The sequence below is a fragment of the Glycine soja genome, chromosome 6 (assembly GCF_004193775.1).
Source record: "Glycine soja cultivar W05 chromosome 6, ASM419377v2, whole genome shotgun sequence".
In the NCBI taxonomy this organism is placed as follows: Eukaryota; Viridiplantae; Streptophyta; class Magnoliopsida; order Fabales; family Fabaceae; genus Glycine; species Glycine soja.
The window spans coordinates 36,171,082-36,192,528 of record NC_041007.1 but is presented as its reverse complement, the minus strand read 5'-3'; the positions used below and the strand labels follow the sequence as shown (position 1 = coordinate 36,192,528).

The window sequence follows — 21,447 nt, the reverse complement described above, 5'->3', positions numbered from 1 at the left end:
TTTAAATAATCAATCAAGGGCTTCCCATTGCAAGAATTAAAGTCTTTCCCAAGTTACATGAACACGTGACTTATTAAATGTAACTTGAAATCACGCATCATATTTGAACTCCAACTCAATGAAGGCATTTTTTTTTGTTTAATTATTCGACACTTTTATTTTCCTTTCCCGCATAATCATAAAAGGGCGCTGCACTCGCAAACTTAGGGTGTGTTTAGTTTGCATTTTTATTTTCTGTTTTCATTTTCGGAAAACTGTTTTCATTTTCAAAAGATTAGAATTCTGAACACATGTTTGGTTTGACTTCTTGTTTTCTGTTTTCATGAAATAAAAATACTGAAAATTTATAATATATTGACTTCTTGTCTTTTTGTATTTTTAGATTTGCTTAAAATTACATTCATTGTCACCGCAATTTCATTTTACCCGAAATGAAGTTTCTGTTCTCAACTGAAAACGAGAATTTATTGTTTTCATTTTCTGGTTGTTTCCTGTTTTCATTTTCACTGAAAATGTTTTCAGAAATCCAACCAAACACATTTTCATCACCGTTTTCTGTTTTCAGTGAAAATAAAAACAGAAAACAACCAAACCAAACACCCCCTTATAGATCCTCCTCCACTTGTCATTCTACCTTGTCATGGCGGTCGATGATGCTATCGAGCCTCCTTTTTACCACCACCCAGTTGACATTGACAGTACAACTTTGACCTCTGAACCTTCTCACAATAGATTTGGCTAATTTGGTGTATGCCAATATTATATGTTAATTTTGGGATAAAATTGCTATTTTATATATTTATTCAAAATAATTTTTTTATTTGATATCCAATGATTTGAACCGAATCAACCCGTTCAACATCAGTTTGATTTGGTTCATGTTAGACAAAATAAATTGAAATCTGAATCAATATAAATCAATCGGTTCGAATTTCATTTTCTCCCAAACCTGAACCAACCTAACTTATAAATACTCCTACATTTATTCCAAGAGTGTATTAAACATAATTGTTTTCAAAGGAGAATAGCAGTATAGATACAAAAATGACTTGAGCATGGGTGGAAGTCTATCCTAAAAAACTAATCCATTAGTTGAAAAAACCTTAGCTTTAGTAAGTATCAGATTACACATTTTATTTCACTTAATGTAAGACTTATAACATTATCACATCCTTTAAAAATCGATGTGCATGACACTTCCATACTATCTATTCTGACCCAATAACAATCCTTTTCCTTTTAGGTTTTACCCACCCATCAATATTTTAGTACATAACACCTTAATTTCACCTATAAGTAGACTCTTTCATAGGTTAACTATCAATACAAACATCAATTATTATAACTTAAGCGAAAAAGAAAAATCTGAATCTCTTTGGTTGATACTAGATTTATGACACATGACCTACTCAATTATCTTTATCTTCAGGCTACAGTAAATCTGAATCTCTTTGGTTGATCCTAAAACCGAAAACAAAGATGGTTCATCCAAAAACTCATGCATTAAGACGACATAAATTGAATATTTGGATTGGAGTAACATCAACTTGAATATGTCCAGTAACAATACTAATGAAAATGTAAATTAAGTAAGTCCTATTTGATAACTGTATTAAAAAATTGGTTTTAATTAAAAAAATAATCTGGAGTAATTTCTTTTTAAAATCTATATTTGAAAATTATTTATGATTTAGTTATTATTAAAATTTAAAATGGAACTAAGTTTATTTTATTTTTTATTTTCTTATTTTAAGCACAAGGAAATATGTGGGGATAAAGTATTTTCTCATTAATGACATTTTATAATTTACCTTATTTTTTAATTTTAGAAATGACTAAATCACCTTTTTTTTCCTTTGATTCTGCAAAGGAAACTTTCACTTTTGCTTTTGAGGACATACAAGGGCGACGGTAGAGAGAATGGAATTGTTTAGTATTGTTTGGTGGATAGAAAATAAAGTAGAAACATTTTTTAAAATGATAGAACTCACTACCCTATTTCTCACCTATTTATTTATTTTTCTCTTCGGATAAACACTTTAGTTCCACTTTATTTCCATTAATCTTTTTTTTTATTTCCATCCATCCTATTTTTTTTTTCACTCTACCAAACCAACCCCCTAAAGAATTTTTTCTCTTAGCAATTTTGACTCTGGTTTTCAAAGGTGACTTGTGCCTAAAATAAGTGAGAACACAGGTTTTCTATTTATATGTTTTCAAAACATATTCCAAAATAAATTTACAATTTTTCTTCATTTTCTGATCTCAAACTTTTTTCAAGTTAATACTTAAGGAGGTTTTACTTTTTCTTATTATCTGAAAAACAAGGCAAGTAAAGCTGCAACTTGGATTAGCTCCATCAATATATTTCATTTGAAATGGAAGTTACAATATCTGTAGCTACCATGTTCCCTTTAACATAGTCTCAGATGACTGCATCTACTTTCAGGTCTCAGAGCATCTACTTTCAGATCTCAGAGAAGGAACTGATCATCTTGAAGCCGTGATTTTCAGGGAGAGGTGCATTTCCTGGTCGAACAGAAATTATCACCTCCAAGCCTGAAACATGGGCAATTGTTAATGTGCATAAAAAAGCATAACTAAAATATTAAAAAACAGGTTGGAGAAGTTCTACTTATACCCTTCACACTAATGTACTGTGAACAATGAGACAAAAAGTGAGAAGTGTATGTACAAATGATGTACCAAGTACATCAACAGGCTGTATTGCATTTACCGAGCCAGAATTGATATCAATTATCAAGTTCATATTTTCCATGGTTCCCCATGGATGGATGATGCTGTCTTTTCTATTGTTCTTAATTATTCACATGTGAACAGAGATGTATACTTTTTAAAACAGTAGTTCTATTAAGAACAAACGGTTTCAGTACAAAACTTCACGAATTAAACAGTAATCAATCAATAACCAATCATGGTGGATATTCTGTGTTAATGATATGCAGAACAAACAATCTCACTGGCCAATTGAATTTAAGAAAATAAGCAGCACAATTTCGTATTTGAACTAAAAAGCATTCCTACTTTTTAAATTGAGGAATTTTATAAAATTATTTGCCTATTGAAAAAAAAATCAGATGTAAAAACAAAAAAAACTGTTTGATTGCCCAAAACTAGATGGATTTGCATCAGATCGAAGCCAATAACACTGGTTTTTGCGTCATTTATATGGATTGGATGCAGAAATTTAATAATACATGTTTTTTCAAAAGAAATCCAGACACTCACGAAATGTGAAGATTCTGTACAAAACAGAGACTATAGCTCAGCATTGTATTACACTAACAACAAAGGTTAGTGCCGGTTTTAGTTTGACATATATGGTTATTTAGGAAAAATATTGACTCAACTACTCAAGCAATGCCAAATTGGGTTTCAGGCTTCCAAAAGCACCAAGATGATTAGGAAGAAGAGCTTGTATAAAAAATTAAATAGCTCCCAAAGCAGCTATAATACCAGTACTTAGTATTTTCAATATATCAGGTTGCAAGGCACATACCTGCTGCCTTAGCAGCTGTAGCTTCTTGATAAACATCAGTGACAAATAAAATATCTGATGGCTTATCAACACCAAGAGACTCAGAAATTTCAACGTAACTGCGTGTCTCTCTTTTGTTCCTGCAAAAAAAGTTTTGGATGAAATAGGTTACTTCAGACAGGCATTGTCAAAAAGCAACATTGAGATAAAGTGAAACATTACCCCACTGTGGTGTCAAAAAAGCCAGATAAATATTTTCTTAGGTCCCCATGGTTTGTATGTCCAAATATTAGCCTTTGAGCCAATCTACTGCCACTAGAATATATGTATACCTGTCACACAAATTCAAAATAGCAATTAGAATGCAAAAAAAAAGGTCTTCCAGATATCAGATAACAAACATCCAAAATGTGTTACATCTATTTACTCCATTCTTGTTGGAAAGTCACCTTAATTGCAGTCACTCCTAGCCCGCCTTAGTTGCGGCCTCTTTGGGGCTGCCTTAATTGAAGCCTTACAGGTGGTGGTTTAGTCCCACATCGAATAGTGATATGACTTAGATAGAGCTTATAAAGCTTGGCTAGTCCTTAGCTTACAAGGCAGTTTTTTAAAGCTGGATTATGGGATTGAGCTAGGTCATAAGCCAAAATTCTAAAATGGTATCAGAACCTATCCAAAATTCATTGTTAGGCCACTTGCATTTGCCACACTCCGGGCTAGTAGCCTTGGGCATGGGGGGAAGTGTTGGAGATTCTCCTTAATTGGGGTCACTCCTTGCCTACCTTAGTTACGGTATCTTTGGGAATTGCTGTAATTCTATCCTCAAGGGTGGTAGTTTAGTCCTATGTCGACTAGAGATATATGGCTTAAATCTAAGTTATAAAGTTTGGGAAGTCCTCAACTTTCAAACTAATGTTTTTAAGCCGGTTTTGTAGGAGTGAGTTAGAGGCCCTAAGCACAAATTCTAAGACTTGTCAAATAGAACAATGCAACAATAGTCTTCTCTCACCAGGTGAGGTTGGATACATTTTACATAGATCACACAAGCCATTAACTCAGTTAAAAGGTCAAACAAAACGGAGTAGACCAACACAGAGTCCTTTCTGATGTAGTCCTTGGAAACAAAACTACATGCACAGAAAAGGAAAAGGTGGAGGACTTTTCTTCTGAGGATTTGTTATCCCGCAAAAGAGAAGAGCATGTAAAGGAGGCCTCTCTAGTCAACACCTACAACGATCAACAGGACCCCAATGAGCCTGAAGGTGTTTTGGGCCCTAAGATTCTGGGCCCACATGAATCTGTCACCAAGGTTTATGTTAGAAGAAAGGAGGTGTTGGCCAGTAGGGGAAAGGCCCAATATCCTAAGAGTCCAACAGTGAACTCAGATACAGGCTTAAAATCTGATTGCACATCATCCGGTCTAGCAGAGGAAGTGGAAAGGCAATATGCCCTGGTTAAAGACCTGGGATTGACCCATGGGGGTGATGCCTCGAAGGTCCAGGAGCTTATGAAGGACATGGACACCAGAGATAACAAGATGGCAGTTGAGATGGGCATTAAAAACCAGCAGCTATGATCATCCTTTCTTATAATTCAAGAGGATTGGGGAGGGGTATCAAATGGGCCGCCATTAGAAGGACCATTCTAAAGAATAAGGTGGACATAGCTTGTTTTCAAGAAACCAAAAAAGAGAGCTTTAATAAAGGGATTTGTTAGGCTTTATGGGGGGATTCATCTTCGTCATGGGATTATGTTCCCTCAGTTCAAGCCTCGGGGGGATTGCTTTGTTTATGGAACAATTCTGTATTTGAGGTGGATAGAAAAGTGAAAGCCAGTAACTATTTAATGTTGGAAGGGAGGTGTGTAAACATTAATCAAAGGATGTTTGTGGTCAACATATATGCCCCATGTGACCTTGCTGGGAAGAGATTCCTTTGGGATGAATTGAAGCAGCTGAGGGCATCTAAACCTCCTGGTCTTTGGTGCTTCATGGGAGACTTTAATAGCATTAGAAACCAAGAAGAAAGATACAGCTTATCCCAAAGATGTGCTGATCCTTTGAGTATCTCAGAATTCAATACATGGATATCTGAGATGGAATTGCAGGAAATTAAATGTGTTGGCAGTACTTATACCTGGATAAGACCCAATGCAAGGGTGAAGAGTAGACTTGATCGTTTTTTTGGTATCAGAACAGTGGCTGCTTTCCTGGCCTGATAGCTCTCAATATACCCTCCCAAGGGATTTCTCTGACCACTGCCCAATCATTATGCAAACTAAGAAAGTGGACTGGGGACCTAAGCCTTTTCGGGTAGTTGATTGGTGGCTTCATCAGAAAGGGTATCAAAGATTGGTTAGAGAGACATGGAGTGCTGAACAACAACCTGGATGGGGGGGAATTCTGCTTAAGAACAAGCTGAGAATGCTAAAATTGTCAATCAAACAGTGGAGTAAGGAGTATGGGAACATCAACTCTAAGGAGATTCACAGAATTCAACAAAAGTTAAATGAAGTAGAAGACATAGCATCTACCAGAATTCTGTCTGAGGATGAGATCAAGGTTAGGAAATCCCTTCAACAAGAGCTGTGGGAAGTTTCTACTGCCTATGAATCTCTACTAAGGCAGAAATCTAGATCAAGATGGCTTCAAGAAGGTGACAGCAACTCAGCCTATTTCCATAAGGTAATCAATTTTAGGAGAAATTATAATTCTATCCAAGGAATACTCATAGATGGAGGGTGGGTACAGCAACCAGAAGCAGTGAAGGCTGAAGCTGTGAAATTCTTCCTAAAGAGATTTTCTGAACAGAATTACTCCAGGCCAGCCCTTGATGGAGTTCAGTTTCCCTCACTTTCTCATAGGCAGAGAGAGGATTTAATTCTTCCTTTCACAGATCAGGAATTAAAGGAAGCTATGTGGAGTTGTAGTGGAGACAAATGCCCTGGGCCTGACGGTTTTAATTTCAATTTTATTAAACACTTTTGGGGAGTGTTGAAACCTGAGTTTAGAAGATTCGTGGATGAGTTCCATGTCCATGGCTGCTTCCCTAGAGGCAGCAATGCTTCTTTCCTAGCTCTAATCCCTAAAGTAAACCACCCACAGTCTTTCAATGACTATAGACCAATCTCTTTGATAGGATGCATGTACAAGGTGATAGCTAAGCTACTAGCAAACAGGTTGAGGAATGTCATACCTGTCTTAATTGATGAAAGACAAACAGCTTTCATTAAAGACAGACATATACTTCATGGTATCTTGGTACTTAATGAGGTGGTTGAGGAAGCTGTTAGGAGTAAAAATCCAGCCATGATCTTCAAGGTGGATTTTGAAAAGGCTTATGACAGTTTCATGGTCTTTCTTGGATTATATGCTGCATAGAATGGGATTTTGTCTCAAATGGAGAAAGTGGATCTCAGCTTGCCTCCACTCAGCAACCATATCTATTCTTGTTAATGGCAGCCCTACAAAGGAGTTTATTCCAACTAGAGGGCTGAGACAAGGGGATCCTTTAGCCCCATTGCTTTTTAATATAGTTGGAGAAGGCATTACAGGCCTTATGAGGGAAGCAGTCCGGAAACAACTATACAAAAGCTACAGGGTTGGAAAGCAAAAAGAACCCACAAACATTCTGCAGTATGCAGATGATACTGTTTTTGTGGGTGAGGCTAATTGGGATAATGTTGTGGTCTTGAAGGCTTTGCTGAGAGGTTTCGAAATGGTATCAGGCTTGAAGATCAATTATGCCAAGAGTCAGTTTGGAGTTATATGGGGTGATGTTAACTGGATCAATGCAGCAACCCAAACCTTGAATTGTAGGCAATTGGAAACCCCTTTCAGCTACTTGGGTATTCCTATAAGGGCTAAATCTTCAAACAGTCTAGTGTGGGAGCCTCTAATAAAAAAAATGTGAGTCTAAGCTATCTAAGTGGGCACAGAAAAACATATCAATGGGAGGGAAGATCACTCTAATTAACTCAGTTCTTAATGCTCTGCCAATATACCTGCTATCATTCTTCAAGATTCCTCAAAAGGTAATAAACAGATTGGTGACCTTGCAAAGGAATTTTCTGTGGCGAGGAGACCAAGATAATAAGAAAATTCCTTGGGTGAAATGGGACATTGTCTGTCTCCCCAAGTCTAAGGGGGGCCTAGGGATAAAAGACAGCTAAATTCAATACAGCTTTGTTGGGCAAATGGATATGGGCCTTAGCTTCTGACCACCAACAGCTATGGGCTAGGATAATCAATTCAAAGTATGGAGGTTGGGATGCTTTGCAGTCTGCTCATGTCCAAGGGGGGCATTCTGGTTGGTGGAGGGACCTAACAAAGCTGTATCATCAGGCTGATCAAAGCATTTTTCAGCAATGCATGAGCTGGAAGGTGGGGTGCGGACAAGTGGCTAGGGGAGGATTATACTCTCCAACAGAAATACAATCAGCTGTTTCTCATCAATAAACAGCAAGCTCATCTCATTTCAATGATGGGAAATTTCGACCAGGATAGTTGGAGGTGGGACTTCAAATGGAGGAGGAATCTGTTTGATCATGAAAGTGATCAAGCTGTGAATTTTATGGAGGAGATTAATTCCATACCTATTCAGAGACATGTTAAAGATGTTATGATATGGAAAGCTGACCTTAGTGGTGTGTATTCCACTAAGTCTGCATATAAATTATTGATAACCCCCTCTACACCAGCCTCTGATGGGAGAACCTCACAACTACAATGGAAAATGAAAATTCCTCTAAAAGTTGCAGTTTTCACTTGGAAGCTTCTAAGAGATAGACTCCCCACTAGAGCTAATCTCACAAGGAGAAGGGTGATCATTCAGGACATTGCCTGTCCTCTATGTGGCCAAGAACAAGAGGAGGTGGGGCATCTATTTTTCAATAGCAAGAAGACAGTAGGTTTATGGTGGGAGTCCATGAGTTGGATACAGGCTATGGGACCTCTCCCAGCTTCTCCAGTGGACCATTTTCTTCAGTTTTGTGATAGATTTGGAGCAGAGAAAAATCATAGTTCTTGCTGTGGATGGTGGGTTGCTCTGACCATTACCATATGGAAGCATAGGAACCTCCTCATTTTCCAGGACAAATCATTTGAGCCACTGAAAGTCATGGAAGATGCAATGTTCTTAGCTTGGTCTTGGTTAAAAGCTAGACAAAAAGGTTACAACATCAGTTTTAACCATTGGTCTTCCAATATCTCGGAATCCTTTGGTTAAACCTGTATTTTTTTTTTTTGGAAGGCCAAGATAATTTATATTATAGAATAAAAGTACCAGAGGTACTACATATTACAAATAGGATCCTGAAAGATCAGGAGATATAACACCCTACACGAATGAAAATCCTACTAACAGAAGCTTTAACTAAAAGCTGTAGACATATTTGAAGACCAACAATAATAAGGAATCTGGAAGTTCCTTTCCCACCCCCTCAGCCAGGTCCATAATAGGAACAAGGAGTTATCTGTCAGCCTAGTAATATCAAAAGCTTGATTCTGGAAAATGATATCATTCCTGAGCCTCCAGATTGAAACTGTAGCTGATATCCACCACATTATCCTTCTTGTGTTAGAGACCTTTGATGCTGCTGAGGAATAGTGCTGGAGAAAATTATCCATTGGCCTACAGTGAAACACCTTGTCTTCCTTTACCCAAGATAAGAATTCCCACCACATAGGCATAATTTTGCCACAAGTGAAAAATAAGTGGGATGCAGTTTCAGGTTGACTATGGCAGAAGGGACATAAATCATTATCCACCTGAATTTGCCTCTTGATCAGATTGTCCTTCGTGGAAAGTCTATCCCAAAGTAACCTCCAAGCAAAGGATAGAGCTTTAGGAGGGGCTTTGATCTCCCAAAGATTCTTGAATCCCAGGTGCTGACCTTCGTCATGAAGTTCAAGTTTAATAACTTGATAGACAGATTTAGTTGAGATAATCCCAGTGGATTCAGCTCTCCAAACCCAGGTGTCATTGAGATTGTTGTTTAAATTGATTTGGTGGATGTGATCAATGAATTTAGAAGCTAACTGCACCTCGTTATCAAACAAGTGTCTTCTCCAAACCATGTTCCAAACCCACCCATTCTCTGTCCAAGATCCCACCTCTGCTACCCTAAAGTCTCTTTGGGAAGAAATGTATGGGATAACCTTTTTAGTTGGGTTAGTTTGGGTTTTTTGGAGGGCAGCACCACTGGTGCATTGTATTTCATTTATCCAGTACCCCTTGTACTGTTTTTGTCTATAATAATACATATATATTTTTGCCTTCCAAAAAAAAAAAAAAGCTAAATGATCAAGGATATTATTCACTATTGGATCTCTTTTAATAATTTCCTCAAATATCTTCTACCCTTTTTTACTAGACTAAAAATCATGCGATCACCCCAACTAGGTTGGCGCCCCCAACCAAACCCACAACCGGACAGAATCAAATTAAAAGCTGGAGAAAAAGATGGTAACAAAAGTTGGGGGAACTAGGCCACAACCCAACAACCAAATCAGCAGAACCTGTAGTTAGGAAGATTAAATCTATTCCTAAGGAACTCCTCAGCAAAAGAGGGAATAGAGTTCCACCTAGTGTGTGAATTCCTAGAGGAAACACCAAAATTAGCAAGTTTGTCTGCACAAGAGTTAGCTTCCCTATAAATATGAGAGCAAAAGAAAACTATATTTTTACAAAAAGAAGAGCAGGCTTTTAAGAGCCCCTCTGTTGCCCTTGGCAGATTAAAAGTAGATGGGAAAAAATATAGTTTTCTTTTGCTCTCATATTTATAGGGAAGCTAACTCTTGTACAGACAAACTTGCTAATTTTGGTGTTTCCTCTAGGGATTCACACACTTGGTGGAACTCTATTCCCTCTTTTGTTAAGGAGGAGTTCTTTAGGAATAGATTTAATCTTCCTAACTGTCCTTAAACTTCAGCTGAGGTTAGTTGTCAAATGTTTGCAATTAAAAGAGACAAAAACAGAAATATAATAAAGGAGATGTTAAGAGAAGGAAAATAATTAGCAATTTGGAACAGACAGAAATATGGAGCTATGAAAAAGAAATTGCAACCTTTATGCCCAAGGTATGCCACTTTTCTAGAGCTTCTGGAACATCATCAAAAACTATTCCCTTCAATTCATTATTCTCATAACCAGTGCGCCACATATGACCCTGAAGAGCTAAATTTGTCAAATTTAAATTCAACAAAGAGCAGCAATGACTCCTTCTTTACCATCATTTTTTTCACATTAGTTTTGCTAAATTATTTAGTTACCTGCAATTCTTTCAAGGCAGTGATCTTTCTATCTGCTTTAATCATAGCTTCGACATTAGTTACCAATGCATCAATGACTGCTCTTTTACAAGCACCATCAGAGGGAATAGGCACAGCACCTGCAATCCCTTGTTTAAGGTCACTTTGAACCTATGGTCATGGTGCAAGGAAGTCAAGTGGTCCAAAATCTTTGAATATAAGCAACATACTAACATGTATAAAAATACCAAATTAAATGGAGTGTGATCATTTAAAGAAAAATTGAATGAAATAAACATGACAAACTACAAATCATAGTGAGTGTTTCCAATAATAATGGCAGACACAATGGTATATGGCAGTTGAAAACCAGAATCCATTCCTATCCCAACATATTGGTCAGTGTCAATAAAGCATAACCATCCAGTGTACTGTATTTGTTAGGGATGAGGGTGGAGGTCAGTTTGTGACTGCCAAAGTTGTGGCTGGTTTACAGAAGAAAGAATAGAAAGTAGTTAGGCGTGTCATAACTAATTTATAGTAAATCAGTTATGACAGCTCAGCATTAGGAGTTTATATAAATAAGGCTTGACCCTTGATGAGAGGGCAGCTTGGCTCATTTTGTAATTGTTACAAGGACTTGCCTTGTGTAAGAGAGGAGTGCCTCTCTTGTAAAGGAATTTTGTTATAGTGTGATCAATACAAGTTCATTTTCTATTTCCCTATTCCGTGTCTTGTGCTATTCTCTTTACTCTACTTTGTGGTGAGTGTGTGAGGGTGAGAGAGTGTAGAAGATTCCTAACAACTGGTCTGATTTGTTGATTGGTGATCTCATGGCACACGTTGATGAGTGCATCACTGCTTTGGAATCTTCTGTTGCGACACTGAAATCCACTACCGGCAAATTACAAAAATCCTTGCAGAGTCAGGGAGCAACACTTGCTCATGTGAAGAAGAAGGATGATCAAGATAATGATGGAGCATCAAGGATTAATGGCGGGAAGTAGTGATAAGGAAGAGGAAGAATCAGAGTAGGAGTCTGAGGCGGAATCAGAGGTGCACGACGAGGAGGAGGAAGCGGAATCTCCTAATTCGTGGATGAAGAAGGTGGAAATGCCTTCGTTCGAAGGTAATGACTCACTTGGCTGGATCACGCACGCAGAAAAATTATTCGATCTGCAACAGGTTGCCAAGAGTGAATGTTTGCGATTGGCGTTCATTAGTATGGAGGGGAATGTGATCTTCTGGTTTCAATATTGGAAGAAGAAAGCGCAAGTTCGCAACTGGACGACGTTTAAGTGGCATTGTTGAAACGATATGGCGGAACTGGTCACGAAATGGTGTTTGAGAGGTTAGCCGCGATCCGACAGCAAGGAAGTGTGGTGGAGTTGGTTTAGGAGTTCGAATTGTTGGTGGCACAAATGTCTTCAGTGTCAAAGGAGCAATTGATGGGATACTTCTTCGCCTGACTCCGACAAGATGTCTGGTGCAGAATTCGACCTCATAAACTGAATGATCTCTTTACAGCGATGGAATTGGCGGGAGATTTTGAAGAAGTGGAAAAACAGGAACTCGAATTGGGAGAGGCGCAAAACCTTAATCGGGGAGTCACCTTAATCCAAGTACTTCGGTTACAAGCCAAGCGAAGTCGAACTTTGTTAGTTCGTTGGAAAGTAAGGCGTGTGAAGGCACAACTATGGCATTCTGGAATTGTGGGGTACAAAACCTACCGTATCAGGAATATTTGAGAAGGAGAAATCAGAAACTGTGCTATCACTGCAGAGGACCATTTGTGGTTGGTCATAAATGCACAAAGAAGAATTTGAGATTGATCATTCTCGCTGAGGATGAATGGATCAATGAAGAAGGGGAAATTATGCGAACAGAAGTAGAGGAGGAGGATCCTCATATAGTTGCAGAGGAACTTGAGGTGGAGTGCCAATGGATGGATCTGTCCATGTGCTCCATAGGAGGATTTACATAGCCTCATACTATGAAACTGAGACGCACGGTTCACGACAGAAATGTCGTAATTCTGATTGACAGTGGCGTGAGTCATAACTTTGTTTCCAAGGAATTGGTGCAGGAGTTGGGCTTGCAAGTTGCACCTACCAAACCTTATGGAGTCAGGTTGAGAGATGTTAACAGGAAACAAACTCAAGGATGCTGTAAATGGTTGAAGGTGCAGATGGGAGCCTATGCAGTGGAAGGGGAGTTTTTCTTGTTCGAATTGGGTGGTGTGGATGTTAATTTTAGGAGTGGCTTGGTTGGAAACATTGGGGGATGTCAAGGCTAATTGAAAGAATTTATCAATGAGGTTTAAGAGCCAAGGGACAGTAGTGGAGATCAAGGGAGAGCCAAAACTATCCAGAACTTTGGTTTCTGCCCAGACATTTCTCAAACTCCCTGAAATAGAAGAGGCTTCCTGGCTATGGGTTTTGGAACCAGACCAGAGTGCAGAGGGTGATCAATGGCAAGGTTCAGAAGAAGAGCAGCAACAACTGGCTGAGGTGTTGCAGGATTGAGCTCAGGTCTTTGCTGAAAGGAAGGGACTGCCACCTACAAGGGAGGTTGATCATCGAATTCCTGTCAAATCAGGAGTAGATCTAGTCAATGTGCAACCCTACAGGTACCCTTACTTGCAGAAGAATGAAATTGAAAAGCAAGTTGTCGAGATGTTAACATCAGGAATTACAAGATCCAACAGTCCATACTCTAATCCTGTCATTCTGGTTAAGGAGAAAGATGGTAGCCGGAGATTTTGCACTGATTATCAAGCCCTTAATAAGGTCACAATATCTAATAAGTTTCCTATTCCAGTAATAGAGGAGTTATTGGACGAGCTACATGGAGCCAAATATTTTTATAAGATAGACCTTAAAGCTGGTTACCATCAGATAAGAATGTGCTATGAGGACATTCACCAAACAGCTTTTTGCACTCACCAAGGACACTATATATGAGAACTTGTTGATGCCATTTGGGTTGACAAATGCCCCAGCAACATTTCAATTTGCTATAAATTCCACTTTACAATTTCTCAAAATTTGTATTAGTTTTCTTTGATGATATATTGGTGTATAGTAATAGTTGAGAGGCACATTTGGAACACCTTAGATCGCTCCTAATACTGCTGATTCTGAATGAGTTCTTTGCCAATTTAAAAAAGTGCAGCTTTGGTAGAAAAGAGGTGGAATACTTGGGCCATATTATTTCTGGAGCAGGTGTGGCCATGTATGGGAAGAAATTGGATGCTGTGTTGAAATGGCCTATGCCTAAGACAGTGAAATCAGTCAGGAGATTTCTTGGTTTGGCTGAGTATTATAGAAGGTTTATTGAAGGCTATGGCGAGATAGCACGACCTCTGAATAATCTGTTGAAGAAAGAGGGTTTCAAGTAGGGAAAGGATAGTGCAGAAGGAATTGGGGCTGTGCTTTCCCAAAATAAAAAAGCCATAGCTTATTTCAGTAAGCCTTTATATGAGGCTTCTCTAAGGAAATCAGTATATGAAAAAGAGTTAATGGCTTTAGTTTTGGCTATTCAACATTGGAGGCCATATTTGGTGGGCAGAAAATTTACAATATATACTGATCAAGAGTTTAAAATATCTGCTAGATCAATGGATAACTACCCAAAGCCAACAGAATTGGTTGGCAAAGCTTTTGGGGTATGAATTCGATATTGTTTACAAGGCCACAAATAAGGTGGCTGATGCTTTATCAAGGAGAGAAGAGAATAAGGAGTCGCAGGGAGTTATCAAACCTTACTGGCAAGGTGTTACAGATATTGATAGGGAGGTTGAGGCTGATCCCATTCTTTCCAAGATCAAGGAAGACTTGCAGAAAGACCCCAATTCACATGGCTAATACACTCTGGAAAATGGTAGATTGTATCATAAAGGCAAGTTGGTTCTGTCAGTTCAATCAGTTTGAATCCCTCCATTGCTTAAGGAATTTCATTCCACTCCTTTTGGTGGCCACTCAGGAGTGTACAGAACCTATAGAAGACTTGTTCAGTCTTTGTATTCGAAAGGAATGAAGCAATATGTGACTGAGACGATTGCTGCTTGTCACATATGTCAAAAGGGAAAATATTTGACATCCTCTCCCGTTGGACTATTGCAACCCTTACCCATCCCTAATGCTGTATGGGAAGATATTAGCATGGATTTCATAATAGGGTTGCCTAAATCAAAAGGGTTTGACTCTATTCTAGTAGTTGTTGACAGATTAAGCAAGCATGGCCACTTTCTGTTATAGAAGCAACCTTATTCAGCTTGATCAGTTGCTGATGTGTTTGTTAAGGAAATTGTCAGGCTGCATGGTATTCCTGCATCAATAGTCAGTGACAGAGACTCTATCTTCCTCAGCAAATTTTGGCAGGAACTATTCAATATGCAAGGCACAGTATTGAAAATGAGCACAGCATATCACCCTCAATCAGATGGGCAAACAGAATTTCTGAACAGAATCCTAGAAACCTATCTTAGATGTTTCAGTTTTGAGCAGCCTAAGGCATGGGCAGATTTTATTCCTTGGGCAGAATACTGGTACAACACAACTTATCAAGGGGCAGCCAAATGCACCCCTTTTGAAACAGTGTATGGGAGGGTGCTTCCTTTTGCCAGATTTATTCCAGGGGAGGTAATGGTGGAAGCGGTCGCGCAGGATTTTGATGGAAAGAGATGAGGTCTTGCAATAACTCAAGTTTCATTTGGGAAGAGCTCAGGATCACATGATGAGGCATGCTAATGCCCATAGAATACCTTCAAGGATCAAAGCAGGGGACTGGGTGTATTTGAAGATCAGACCCCATACGCAAGTATCTATGCCAAGTAGGTTACATCCTAAATTGGCAGCAAGGTTTTATGGTCCTTATCTGGTGGTGAAGCAGATTGGAACTGTGGGTTTCCAACTGCAACTTCCTGCTGAAGCTCAAATTCATCCAGTTTTTCACGTCTCCCAACTAAAGCTGGCAATAGGCACTCATACAGCTGAAACAAATCTCCTAGGTAGCGCCTGAGGAAGTGCAACCAGAATTGGTGCTGGGTACTAGAGTTCAGCAACAGGGGCATGATGCATAGCAGCAATTGCTGATAAAGTGGCAGGGACAATCAGCTGAGGATGCAACTTGGGTGGACAAAGTTTTTATTCAGGAGCAATTCCCTCTTTTCAACCTTGAGGACAAGGTTTTTTCAGAGAGGGGGGGGGGGGGGGGGTATTGTTAGGGATGAGGGTGGAGGTCAGTCTGTGACTGTACCAAAGCCGTGGCTGGTTTACAGCAGAAAGAATAGAAAGTAAGTAGTTAGGGGTCATAACTGATTTATAGTAAATCAGTTATGACAGTTCAGCATAAGGAGTTTATATAAATAAGGCTTGACTCTTGATGAGAGGGCAGCTTGGCTCATTTTGTAATTGTGACAAGGACTTGCCTTGTGTAAGAGAGGAGTGCCTCTCTTGTAATGAAATTCTGTTATAGAGTGATCAATACAAGTTCATTCTCAATTTCCCTATTCTGTGTCTTGTGCTATTCTCTTTACTCTACTCTGTGGTGAGTGTGTGAGGGTGAGAGAGTGTAGAAGATTCCTAACAGTATTACAGCTCATAGCCTAACTCAGTCCAGGTTCCCATTCCATAAGTATAAATTACATAATCATACAACTCTATTTGAATCTTACTTGTGAGCAAAGCAACTTAATATCAGCTTCGGTATCAGGAGTATCATATGTCACAGATAGATGCCTCCCAACATTTTGACGTGCATATGGGAAGAGAACCTCAGTAACAAATGATATGGGAGTAGTAGTTCCTTCAATGTCAAGGACAATGCAACGCTGCAATACAAAGAGAGAGAGTTATCAGCTATTGAATTTGAAACTACATGGAAAGACAACTCCATGATATCTCAAATGTCTAAGAAACTGGCCATTTGCATTACTTGTCAACTGAGCATAAAGGATATTGTTTGAGGAATTTAATGGAACAATATTACTGACAAGTTTGGAGGCCTAAAGTTTTAAATAGATAGAGAACATCATCTCACTGGAAATGGATCAATTTCACCACTAGCCTTCCTTGTCTTATCGGATGCATTTGACTCCCCAGCAATCATTAGACTTCTAAGACTTTTTATTGGACCATGATTAGGAGTAGACCAGTCCAATCCTAATTGGTGAAGTTTGATAGCAGCATCAAACAGGTAATGATAACACTCAGCCTGAAATAAAACCACCCATTTTACAAGAAGATAATGTATAAACAAACATCCCAAAGAAATAAAAAGCTATACATTTTCATCACCAAGTATTTTATGTTCTGGAACTTCAAAGCAGAAAGTTCAAATAAACATGAATTTTTATGTGATTCCATTCCCTTCCTGTGGACAAACAATTTACACAGACCTGAGTTTTAGCACTGATCCATGAGTCTCCCCAAATATATATTCCATGATTGCGTACAAGCACTGCTGTTGTTTTAGGGTAGGCTTCAATCTACAAATTGGATAAAAGATTAATCAAGGTAACACATAACTAAAAAACAGTAGAAAAGAGAGAAAAATAGTGCAACACCATATGGACTATGTAACCTTCAGGGGCTCCTAACCTACATGTATATGATATGCATGAAGAAAAATATCACACAAATGTAAACAACAAATGGATTTGTGTCTTTCGTAAATCCTGAATCCACTGGGAAAATGGATATGATAGAAAAACCAATATAGTTTTAACAGAAGCAAATTTATTCAATATTAACGATTGCATAAATTCATAAAATCAGAAAGTTAGAAAATTTTTCAGAATGAAACATACAGCTTTAGCTAGAGATTCTGTAAGCTCATATTCGTAGGCTGTGTTCTCTATTATGGGGATCACAAGTTCATCATAATAACCATGCCCCTTGATTCCTTTTATCATTTCCATGTGAGTTATCTGCAATTTGTGAAGACAACCAGAATCAAATCAAAATAAGCAGAGAAAAACAAATTACTGAAACACACAATTTAATAAAATGAGTCACAATTACAGCTAATTCAAAATTATGTTTGCCATTCAAAGTGCTCTTCTGCTTTCCTTGTTACCCCCACCCCTTACCTTACAGCTAAAAAAACTACAAGCCCCCTATGTTTCTATACATAATTAACTCTTTCTAAACCATAACAATTGGATAACTTTATGCATAAGTGGAACATCTAAGGAAGAGAAATACCTTAATTTTTTTCCTTTGACCTTAGGGGACCCTATTATTAAAAGCCATGCGACACAGTTTCATGCAAATGACTATAGAGATCCTCTGATGTTATTCTCTCCTTATGAGAGATCAGCATTATAAAATCAATAAAAATTACAAAGCAAACAATTTTAATTTGTGAAGCAAATGTGATTAGTACATTTTTGGTTCAACTAAGTTTGGAAGAATAGTCACTTACTTTTGCCAGATTTCGTAGAGAGCCTTCGAAAAAAAAAAAAAAAAAGAAACGATTATTACCCACAAGAAAGCTATGTGTCCAAACACTTGCATGATCAAGTATAATGGTTATTATACTTACACAACAGAAGGTGCGAGGGAACCATTTAAAATTTCTTTATTTCCATATTCATGATACCTATATATAAGCTGATGTGTGATGGTTACTCCCAAGAAAAAAATAACGTGCGACACTCACAATTTGGTCTCAGGTATAAAATGGCTTGTTCTATCACCCAATTCTGAAGTCTCATAAGTTAAAGGGATTATTTGGGTACTCACATCTTTAGGAATGTACAAAATTAAAATTTCAAATAAGTAAGTGCATTTAAAGAGTAAAAAAATGCAAACAAGAGTGTCCATTGAAGTAGTGAAGTCCAGGGTCATATTTTTAGGAATTTGAAGTGTTGCCTTACTAAAATGAATAGGCAATTAGCACTACATATACAATCTCATCTCCCCTTAGTTCTCTAGTTATAATTAAGATTTAAGGGCCCCTTTTTCACAGGATTTCTGCTGCCCACCTGGAACTGAGCACTCAACAAAGGCTCTATTTGGATAAACTTCACCATAAGCACTTATAAGAGAAGAAAATAAGAAAAAATGAAAATAAGTTTCTCCGTCAGCTAAAATTAGCCTACGTATAAGTTAAAAAAAAGATTTTAGAGAAGCTAATATGAGAGATCTTCTACAAATTAGCTTATGCATAAGCTAATTTTAACTTATGGAGAAGTTTATTTTATTTTTTCTTATTTTTTTCTCCTATAAGTTCTTGTTCAGGAGTTTATCCAAATAGGCCCAAATTGTTATATCCAAGTAATGAGACCATTTTATGTGATTCGTATTCACATTCTATTATCAGTTTCATACAAAATTTAAAGATCAAAGGATACAGATGACTATGTATCATAATTTTGAATTTGAATCTCTAGTTGCAAAACAAATCAAGTTTACAAAACATTGAAACACAAATGCTTACTTTAAATTCCTTTGCTAAAGGATTGAGCATTGTTACAAGACAAGATTCTATTCCATGACTGTGGATAACTGCCCCAGCATCACACATTTCATATGCCTGGAATAGAAAGGGAAATGCAAATTAATTTCAAACTCATGTCAAAATATATATATATATATATATATATATATATATATATATATATATAAAATATTAACTAAACCTGCACAAGAAGAATAAGCTTCCAAGGTCAGCCTATTGTAGATTTGACAAAAGACAACTTTTCAATGAAAAATTCACAACCAGACGCTTCAACTTTCAAAATAACAAAAGTACAAATATATTCTTCTGGGAATGAAAAGATACAGAAAGATTAGATTGGAACATTGAAGCATGCATCAACAAAATGCATAATGTAGTTATAAACGGCAGGAATCTAGAACCCCTTTCTACTACATGTTCAACATCACCCACCAATTCCAAAGATGTGGTGACATCAATTAAACTTTCTGAATGCATACTGCAACTTAAATTGTACATGAAAGCAATACTGGGTAGTTGCATCATGTCACATAGAATGAATGCATTAAACTCTACACCAATCATTCAGTGCAGCATCAACTAACCTAACCTTCATGAAAAGTGGACCACAATCAGAACACTTGGGAGGTTTATGAGGGTAAGGTTTGGGAGATGGAGCAGACAAGACTGATCCAGTGTGAGATAACACATACATGTCCTCTGGTTCCATTCTTTCCTTCTGAACACCTACACAACATATTTAGTTATTTTCAGGAAAAAAATGACACAAAATAAAGCAATGATCAATGTAAAGTATACATGTCCTCTGGCCCCTCATATGGATTTGTTGTTTTCAGCTCGGTCTCCTGAGTTTAAAAAGTTTCATTCAGGTCTCTTAAAGCGTCTCTATTATACCAAAATGTTCCTTCAGTTCTTTGCACTAATGGTGTCAATTTTGCCTGACATGACATCTCTCACAATTTGTCACGCATAACCAAGTCGACAAAATTAGTGTTGTAAATGACAGAAACATCAACTTGGTCTAACTAACATATACCCTTTTGACCAAAGTGAAACATTTTAAATTTACGAGACTAAGCTGAAACAAAAAATAACCAAAATTGTGTTTTGGCCTAACCAATAACTACCAAAGTGACAAGAAAAGAAAAAGGTGAGTTAACATATGGTAAGGGCATAGAAGTGAAAGAAAAAAAGAAGATTAAAAGAGGAAAGGGACCTGAAGGGGACATGAGTATGAGTTGGTGGGGTTTGGAAATGGAGTCATCGTGGACTTTGATGGTGATGCTGCCACCAGTTCCAGAGACCCATCCGAGAGAATAGAAGTGGCGACAGAGTTCTGATATCAGAATTCTCGTTTCCTTCACTGCGTTTCCTTCAAGGTATGCCTGCGAGGACACGCTGTCCGCAGTAGCAGTAGCAGCAGCCATGGGGTCATACAGATTTGCAGGGTGTGTTGTGTGGGCGATCCAGAGGAGAAGCAATTTTAACATTTATTAAATTAGATCCCTATACTACTTACCTTTTTATTGTATTTTAATTTCCTTTTAATTTTTTATGATATTTTATATTTTAATTTTCCTTTAATCTTTATTATTAAAATATGAATAATATTATCAATTACAATTAATTACAAAAATATTAACAAATAATTCGTAACTAATTTATAGTAAGATAATTTATAAAAAAAATAGTTAATAATTTATAACTAATTTGTAGCTAATTATTTTTATATATTTTTTTAACAAAGATTAAAAGATAATTAAAATAGAAATGATAGGGACTAAAAATATCATTTTAAACTAAAAGAAAATTAAAATAAAAATTATAAGGACTAAAAAGAATATTTTTAAACTACATAAACTAAAATATAATTAAAATGTAAATTAAAATTAAAAAAATCGCTTTTGAAACTACGGAGACTAAAAAAGAATTAAATTAAAATGATAGTGATTAAAAAAATCAATTTGAAACTATTGAAACTAAAAAAATAAAAATTATAAAACTATATCAACTAAATAAGTAATTTAATCATTAATTTACTTAGGCTTAAATATTTTTGTCGTCATTATAAAATCATTTTATTCGTCATCTACAATGCTTTATTTATTTATTTATGCTTTTATAAGTTATTGTTTATTAATTTTTTAATTCCTTATATTCATTTTAGTAAGACTTGTTCCAACTCGGGGCGATCCAACTCTAAACCAATAATAACGTAGTTGACGGTCAACTA

The 21,447-nt window shown here is 37.2% G+C and overlaps 1 protein-coding gene across 1 annotated transcript; it reads right to left on the bottom strand.

Annotated features, from left to right (window-relative positions):
• Positions 1–2,182: 2,182 nt before the first annotated feature.
• LOC114416856 (probable bifunctional methylthioribulose-1-phosphate dehydratase/enolase-phosphatase E1) lies at positions 2,183–20,703 on the bottom strand. The gene is made up of 12 exons (XM_028381890.1): positions 20,431–20,703; positions 19,804–19,940; positions 19,194–19,289; positions 17,560–17,679; positions 17,149–17,238; positions 16,791–16,964; positions 16,426–16,581; positions 10,770–10,919; positions 10,565–10,666; positions 3,722–3,831; positions 3,521–3,639; positions 2,183–2,559 (listed from the first exon to the last, which is right to left on the bottom strand). The coding sequence occupies exons 1-12, from the start codon at positions 20,639–20,641 to the stop codon at positions 2,468–2,470; spliced, it is 1,557 nt and encodes a 518-aa protein (XP_028237691.1). The 5' UTR covers positions 20,642–20,703; the 3' UTR covers positions 2,183–2,467.
• Positions 20,704–21,447: the final 744 nt, after the last annotated feature.